Source organism: Rutilus rutilus (genome assembly GCF_951802725.1).
Source record: "Rutilus rutilus genome assembly, chromosome: 19".
Taxonomy (NCBI): Eukaryota; Metazoa; Chordata; class Actinopteri; order Cypriniformes; family Leuciscidae; genus Rutilus; species Rutilus rutilus.
Genome location: NC_140232.1, coordinates 18,681,791 through 18,690,318, shown reverse-complemented (window position 1 = coordinate 18,690,318; position 8,528 = coordinate 18,681,791). Strand labels below are relative to the sequence as shown.

General features: G+C 37.7%; 1 protein-coding gene across 5 annotated transcripts; it reads left to right on the top strand.

Moving 5' to 3' along the window:
- Nucleotides 1-32: 32 nt before the first annotated feature.
- Nucleotides 33-8,243, top strand: odf2b (outer dense fiber of sperm tails 2b). Of its 5 annotated transcripts, none has more exons than XM_084389170.1 (19): nt 33-119; nt 372-507; nt 597-698; nt 1,504-1,674; nt 1,746-1,933; nt 2,306-2,435; nt 2,516-2,647; nt 2,748-2,822; nt 3,377-3,448; nt 3,632-3,748; nt 3,839-4,024; nt 4,302-4,411; nt 5,774-5,909; nt 5,991-6,101; nt 6,185-6,448; nt 6,541-6,641; nt 7,130-7,292; nt 7,387-7,512; nt 8,044-8,243. In XM_084389170.1, exons 2-19 carry the CDS (start codon nt 415-417, stop codon nt 8,206-8,208), a joined length of 2,442 nt encoding a protein of 813 aa, XP_084245296.1. In that variant the 5' UTR covers nt 33-119; nt 372-414; the 3' UTR covers nt 8,209-8,243. The 5 variants fall into 5 exon arrangements, with proteins under 5 accessions (XP_084245296.1, XP_084245299.1, XP_084245298.1 ...); XM_084389173.1 differs by having other exon boundaries at nt 55-119; nt 600-698; XM_084389172.1 differs by having other exon boundaries at nt 69-119; nt 343-507; nt 600-698.
- Nucleotides 8,244-8,528: the final 285 nt, after the last annotated feature.

The following is an 8,528-nucleotide window of genomic DNA, read 5'->3' as shown; positions in this document are numbered from 1 at the left end:
TTAAAGGCGGGACTCAGAGCGCCAGACGCGTTTCTGATTGGCGGCTATTGTTGTCCATGCGAGAGTCTACCGGGTATTTGCAAACAACATTACACAGGGGGACGTTGCATTGCATTGAGGTTAGTGGCGTTTGTATTCGTATCGCTTACATTTAAAGTACATAAATACATTTTCAACGTGTTTTTGATCAGGAGGATTTAACTGGCCGTATAAATATGCAGTGCATAAGCAGAAGTAAAGGATTAGGAACAAACTTGACTGAGGACAAATAGTCTTGTTTAACAGATAACGTTACACATATATGTATGATTCATAACACCCCTATTTCATGTTTCTCACAAGTGTATGATACACTTCTGGTGAACTTTTAGATACTATTCAAACAAATAAAAACCGCCCTACTGAATTGAAGGGATGAAAACACGGTCGTCCTCTCCGCCCGTCCATGTTCATGTCCCAGACTCAACATCTGTGCATGTCCACCTAAAGAGTCCACAGAAGAGCCAGGTCAGACTGAATGATTTTTACTATTCCAGTTTAAATCAACTTCACTGGTTTAATGAGACAGTGGAACACATCACAACTCTTTTCTTCAGCAGGGTAAAGTGAGTAATTTACGATCCACTTCCAGTGTAAAAGTCCGAGCTCCTTGGGTTCCTCCTGGAAAAGCCTCAAGACGGAGAGAATACAGATGGGAGGTTTGTTTAGTCCCATTTACCTTTATTTAGTAGCCTAAAATAATTACAAGTTATTTATATAAAAAAAAAATAATAACTGACTTTGAATGAATGACTGTTTTTAAAGTCGTCATGAAACGGAAGTTGTGAGTGACAGTCTTTTCTACCTGTTGTTACATCCAAGTTAAACGGCTTCGCGAACAAGAAAAAATTTAGGGCGTGACTTGAGTTTGTCAATCGGAAATTGATTGGATGGTTGAAGTTGGCTGTTGCTGTGATTTGATTTGAGTGACAGGTCCCGTCCTCGCACCAGTAAACGTCATTGGTTAAAGATTACAAGGGCACATTAAGTTTAAAATAATAATAATTTATTATTTAAAGGGTAACTAAACCCTAAACCAACTTTTTTTAGATAATGATCTGTAAGAATGGGGCTTTATTAGTGCTTTTCATTGATTCAAGTAATTTTTTTGACATTTGTGTTTAAAGTATTTTAATTTTACTAAATATGGTGTAAAAACGTCTGAGTGCTGCCCTCTTCAGGTTGAACAGTGGTTACTGCAGTTGAATTTTCCTATTGGAAGTTGTGGTACACTCTGATGTCAGAGTGTACCAGCTAACCACGCCCCTGCCTGCAGAGAGATACGTCTCAGATGCACGCCCCCTCTCCACTGGGCTCTGCCTACTTTTCCAGCATTTTTCAAATATTGCCAGTGGGTGGAGTCAGGCTCTGACCAGGGGTTTAGTTACCCTTTAATATTCCATAAAAAATTTGAATTGTCAAATTTGATTTCATAGTGACCTTAATAACAACATTTCCCATCAGGGGGCTACTCGCTGCTTAGAGATCACCCCGGCACCAGCCGCTGACCCTTCCTCACCTCCTCTCCGGCTCACCGACCTGTCCAGTGAAGAGGACGATGCAAGAGAAGTACTTGGCAAATATGAGAGAAAAATTGAAAGCCTTATGTCAGAGGTTGACTGTATAAAAAGTGAGGTATGGATTGTGAATAATCATGACAATAAGATCGATTTCACAATTGGATTTGAATGTGAAAATCTCCACAGGTAAAGTTACGGCAGACAGAGGACCACCTGAAGCATCAATCACGGCAGTTAAGCGCCTGTCGCCGTTTGATTGACCAGCACGAGGACCGACTTGAGGAAGCTAGTAAGGACTTGAGGAGGTCAAAGTGTGAAAATACTGATCTGCGTAGCACTGTAGAAGGGACGCAGGGTGAGCCTGGACAAATGAGGTATAGTTCTTCCAGGTTAATTTGTCATATTAGCTTTTAGGTCGTTGGCCTGAATGCTTAAAGTCACCATCAAATCAAAATTGACAAATCTTATTTTTTTATTCTTATTTATCTGTGCGCATCATTATTTGTTTTAATTCATGTGCCCTCATAATCTTTAATCAAAATAACTTTTCCTCCTTCTTGCAACAACATATCTTCTCTGATGATGTGTTTACTGGCGTGAGGGCGGGACAACCTGTCACTCACATGACATGACATCACAGCAATAGCAAACCACAACCGTCCAATCAATTCTCGATGGACAAAATCAAGTCCATTTCACTTGGACGTCACATCATGCTGACTTTAAAACGTGATTTATGTGGACAGATCCGAAACAGGACCTCCTCACCAGGAGATGGAAACTCTGCTGAGGAAACTGGTGGAGGCTGAGATAGATGGTCAGGCCGCAGCTAAACAAGTGGCGGCTCTGAGGGAAACCGTGGGAAAACTTAAGAAGGTAAGAAGATTGACAAACTATGCAGTTACCTCTGAAATCTTTTCATGTAGATAAAAAAAGCATACACTTTGTGCATTCAGGACAAAAAACAGTCAAAGACACACTCTGATCAGTTGGGCCGTCAACATGAGCTACTCGAGCAGAAGTTGGACACATTTTTGGACACAAATCGCACTCTCAGATGTCTTTTGAGGGAGCAGCATGGGCGGGAGGTACGAAAGACTTCCTTTAAACTAAATGTATCACATTTTTGGGTTGGATATTGGTTCTGGAGTATTGTGTATGTGTAGTTAAAAAAACGTTTCACCACAGACAGATGGTCTGAGGATGTCTGATGAGAGGGAGATGCTAATGAGAAAACTAGCTGATTCTGAGGCTGAGAAAAGGGTTTGTAATCTAACTCCTACATTTGTTTTTGTGTTGTGAATGTATATACTTTTTTATATTGTTTTGGGGTATTATTGTTATGACTTCTAATTGTAACATCGTTGTTAGTTTGATACATTGATATTTTTCATTCAACAACAATGCATTAAATTGATCTAAAGTGACAGTAAAGACTTGTTACAAAAAATGTCTATTTTACATAAATGCTGTTCTTCTGAACTTTTTATTCATCAAAAATCCTGGAAAAAATATATCACGGCTTCCACAAAAATATTAAGCAGCACAACTGTTTTCAACATTGATAATAGTAAGAAATGTTACTTGAGCACCAAATCAGCATATTAGAATGATTTCTGATGGATCAGACTGGAGTAAAGGCTGCTGAAAATCACAGAAATAAATTACATTTTAAAATATATTAAAATACTAATTTTAATTTTAAATTGCAATATTATTTTACAATATTCTGTTAAATGCTTGAAATGTAGAGCGGTTTTGTTTTCCTTAAATACTTTGTTGATAGTATTACTAGTTATTGTCACTTTCTCTTGTAGAAACTTGAGACTAAACTCAACAACAGGGAAAGAGAGGCCAATAAGATTGCTGAGAATTTGGAAACTGAAAAGGTAATAATAATTTCCACTCACTATTTCTCGTATTTTTTCTATGCGTTTGCATAACATTCCTCTATGGCTTGTTTTAATAGCTCTTCTGCATTTCTAAATACTTGCGTAGTGAATTTGCATCAAAGTTGCTGAGTTTTAAAACAGGAAGTGTTTTAAGAAGGTGTTTTGTGATTGTCGTCACAGGAGCATCTGAGGACCACAGGAGAGCTGTCCAAGGTTCTTGAATCCACTCGCAGTCGCTTGCAGAACCAGCTGCTCAAGAAAGAAGCTGAAAATAACCGTTTGGAGGCTCAGATCCAAGTAAGGCAACTTTTTACTGCGGATTCATAGTTTTCATTTACATGAATACAGTGAGATATCTCATAGAGATTGTACTGTACTGTGGCACAGAGGCTGGAAGGGACACTGCAGCATCAGCAGGATGAGGTTCAAGGCCTTCTGGAGCAGATGAGAGAGCTGAGGCAGCACTGTGAAGGAGACAGAGACATCCACAAACAGGTCTCGGAGGACCAGAGGAAGCGGGCCGAACAAAGTGTGAATGCAGCTGCACAGCTCTCTGCACAACTCTCGGACAAGGTACTGTATACAGAAGAACAATGTTAAATGTGCTTCAGGGATTCATAAAAATCACATAAAGTTTCTGTTGACCTTAATGGTTGACAAAGTGCTAATTGATGACATAATTCTCCAAAGGTTCTTTGTATTGTGTCATTGTGCTGGCCCCTTATATTTACTTCATTGGGAACTCTGTCTCACATTTTACCGTTTTTTTTGAAAGACTGATTTTCTGTAGTTGGCCTTTGTGACCCATGCCGTGCAGACTTTGACTGATGTGTTTCTGTGGTTTCTTCAGGAGACTCAGTTAGCAGAGGCTCTCTCCAATGCTGAGGCGCTTCAGCAACGTTACTTCAAACAGAACAGAGAGAAAAACCAGCTGGAGTTGGAGATCACCACCTTAAATAAGTCAGTGACTGACTCTCTTCACTTGCTTTTAGTGTTCACTTAAGCTCAGCCTAGTCTTCATGTCTATAATTTATTATTTTTTGAATTATGAATTATGTTCTGAGTAATTTATGATGCTTGCTATACATCAGTGAGCTTTGAGTTTCTGAAATTCTCTTTTAACATAGTTGTCCATCAAAAAAGAAAAAAGGTCTGTGTTGTTGGGTGAATCTCACACAGCCGATCAATAAAATGTAATTTAATTTCAATATATATATATATATATATATATATATATATATATATATATATATAATTATAATTATAATTATTTTATTTTTTGTAACGAAAATGAAGTTGACATTAAGATAAGATTTGCAATGTGACATTATTTACAAGACAAATATATTTTACCACCCAGTTCTCATTACCATAATCAAAGTTTTATGATTCCTATTATTTGTAATGATGCTTATCATGCTAATGATGCTTTTAGCTTAATCATGTTTTTTTTTTCATAATACATTAAAACACATTTATACAATTATACTGATGTATACTACCATTCAAATGTTTTGGGCCTTAAGATTTTGCTAAAAAATGCTTGTGAAAGGAAAAACAAGTCTCTAATGCTCACCAAGGCTGCATTTATTTGATCAAAATACAGTAAAAAGTAATACAGCAATATTGTGAAATATAATTACAATTGAAAATATCTGTTTTCTATTTTAATATACTTTAAAACGTGATTTATTCCTGTGATGCCAAAGCTTTCAGCTTCATTACTCCAGTCTTCAGTATCACATGATCCTTCAGAAATCATTTAATATGCTGATTTGGCGCTCAAGAAAATTTCTTATTATTATCAATGTTGAAAACAGTTGTGCTGCGTAATATGTTTGTGGAAACGGTGATAATTTTATTTTTCAGAATTCTATGATGAATAGAATATGTTCAACAGCATTTAGCTGTTATATAGTTATCTATAAATATATATTTTTCACATTACAATAATGAGACTTGATATATATATATTATCAATGTTGAAAACAGTTGTGCTGCGTAATATTTTTGTGGAAACGGTGATAATTTTATTTTTCAGAATTCTATGATGAATAGAATGTTCAACAGCATTTGTTAGAACAGTTATCTATAAATACTTTAGAGTTTATTTATATTTTTCACATTACAATAATGAGACTTTAAGAATAATAGTCTTTTTCCATTATGGTATTAAGAATTGAGGGATGTTCTTTTTGCAAAACATAATTTTTTTCCTTTGGATTTTTGATTGCAATATGATCGGTTTCGATTTTTTTTACCTGATTGTTATATTTAGCGGATCTCATAATAGACAGTGATCGTGGGCTCTTCTCTTTGCAGTCGCCTCACTGAGTTGAGCGAACAGCTGCGCAGTTGTGAGCAGAAGTCCTGCGCTGAGAGAGAGGGGCTTCTCAGCCGTCTGCACTCCCTCACCTCAGAGAACACGGCTACCAAACTGGAGAACCAGAGACTCAAGGCAACAACTCGGACTCAATAAAGACTTTTCTCACAAAACCATCTAAGCTCTGATTCTCATTGTGATTTTTGTCTTTATTAGAGCACACTGTCAGCCACAGAGGACAGGCTGTCTTTGTCTCAGTCAGAGGTCCAGCAGCTGAAGATCTCTCTCAAAGACTTTGAGAAACTGGTAGAGGGTTACAAGAGTCAGGTGCTTCAACATACCTTCCCCGCAGCTTGTTTCAATCCATCCGCATTTAGTCATTGTACATTAACCCTTCACATTTCTTGCAGCTGCAAAAGACGCGTTTGGAATCCGAGGAATACTCTTTGAGGCTGGAGCTGGCGGAGAAGGAAGCACAGAGTGACCGCACGGAGGTGGAAAGAGAAGTGGAACAGGGCCGCAAACAGCTCCAGGCCCGGCTGAGGGAAACGGAGATGCTGCGGGAAGCTCTGAAGCGCCTGGATGATGAGCTCAGGGAGGCCAGAGAGAACATGCACATCCAGGACAGAAGAAATGCAGAGCAGAACAGCACTCTATCCGAGCTCAGAAACAAGGTGATGTTGACGGACATATTTACACCACAAATATTATGCTGAAATCAGATGGGTTTTTTATTTTCATGACTCATTTTCCTGTTTGCATGTAGATGGAGCAGCAGAGTTGTAAAATAGAGAACCTCCAGGAGAAGAACTTATTTCTACTTGAAGAAAATATGCAGCTGAAACGCTCAATGGAAAGCAATGAAAGGTCTGCTGCACATCATTTTAAAAGACCCTATAACATCAAAACTATGCATATTTATTCAAATTTCCTTCTATAAAATAAACCAAAATATATTAATGACTATCTTCTGCTATAATTTTATTTTAATACACCTTTATAACATCAAAATTATGAATAATTTAAACTTCCTTTTCTTGTATAGATTAAATCAAAATATATTGATGACATTATCTTCTTCTTTATTTAAAAGACCTTATGAAAACCTCTTTATTCCTTCTCGTTTAATAATTAAATCAAAATGACATTGTCTCAACAGGAAATGCCAACACAGAACATTTTTAATTATATATATATATATATATAAAAAATTAAATACGAAATCAATATAATTTACCTGGGTCTTTAACATAAACCCATACACACAAAGAAAGCTGAAGCTTAAAACCTTTTCTAGTTAAATTTCCTAACGGTATTTGAGCTTCGTCATATTTCTGTATGTTTCTGGCACACAGGAAGATGGAGGATGTGAGCACTCAGAACAGGGATCTGCTTCAGGTCATCGCCAAGCGTGAAGAGACCATCCACACCACACAGCTGCGCCTGGAGGACAGGAGCCGAGAGTGTGACTCTCTCTCCCGACAGGTGGAGCAGGCCAGAGAGGAGGCGCACAGACAGGTCTCAGAACAGTTCACAGGAAGCTCATTTTGTTGCACCTGTGTGAGGTGAGGTTAGTGTATAAATGCTTTTCATGTTGGGGCTTTGTTCACAGGTGGAGCAAAGCCTAGAGCGGGTGCTGTCCAAAGAACGCTCGGCTCAGTCCAAAAAGCTGGATTTGGAGACCCAGCTGAGCCTGGCTAAAAACGAGCTGGGTCAGATGCGCCGCAGCAAAGATGACGTAAGTGTTCTCAGCTGAAACTTTCCATTGAAAAATATTCTGTAAATCATCAAAGAATTATATTGTGAATACAATTTTACAACGGAAAATAATTTTGAGCTGTGCTTCTTGTTTGACATGACCACAGCCAAAAAAGAAACAAGGTGATTGGAAAAAAATGAGATGGGAGGAAAAATTATATTTAAATTATTTTGCGTTCCCCCAAGAAACTTTGCATTCGCTTGCAACACTTTTCTGTTCTCTAGCAAAAGTTGCGTGTCCCTCCAAGAAACCGCGATCAAACACTAAAGTGGTGATGGAAATATGAAGTTGGAGGAAAAACTGTCAATGCTTTTGTGAGCTAAACATGATATTTCCTCCAGTGGTGTAATTTCCAACTTTATATCCCTTTAGAGGCTTTGTAGAAACTGAGATGAGTCAAGTTTTGTGTTCCAGATGTTTAACTTCAATCTATTCAATAAGGAATTTTCTTTACATGTCAAATATTTAGAGATGCACCTTTTAGAAACAGTTTGGGTTTTAATTTTTCAGATGGAGAAGCGATTTCAATGCAAACTTCAAGACATGAAGAACCAGTTGGAGCAGATGGACAGCGCCAACCGCAGTCTGCAGAACTACGTCCACTACCTGAAGGCTTCATACACCAATGTGTTTGGAGACTCTGCTCTAACAAGCTCACTGAATCCCCATATCTAAACACTGACCATGAATAAAGTCATTTCATTTCTTTATTTAATGCAGTTTTTTTATTATTATACTTTTAAAATACCTCAATGACTTAGGGTCAATTTACACAACACTGTTTTCAACAGCGATTTACACGACAACGGTGTTTTGGAGAGGCCTGAAATCATGAACTTTTGGATGTTAAGTGCTAGTTTTTGAAAATGATAGCGTTATTGTCTCCATGTAAACTACAAAACCATGAATTTGTGAAAATGGTGACATCATGCGCATGGTAATTACGTGTTCAGTTTCTTTACAAAGTGACATCGCCAATTACTGGCCTGGGATCA

Coding starts and splice junctions, on each gene's coding strand:
- odf2b (XM_084389170.1), top strand. CDS start 415: ATGAAAACACGGTCGTCCTCTCCGCCCGTCCATGTTCATGTCCCAGAC. Junction 4,025..4,301: donor CTGCACAACTCTCGGACAAG/GTACTGTATACA, acceptor TGGTTTCTTCAG/GAGACTCAGTTAGCAGAGGC. Junction 7,293..7,386: donor GAGAGGAGGCGCACAGACAG/GTCTCAGAACAG, acceptor CTTTGTTCACAG/GTGGAGCAAAGCCTAGAGCG.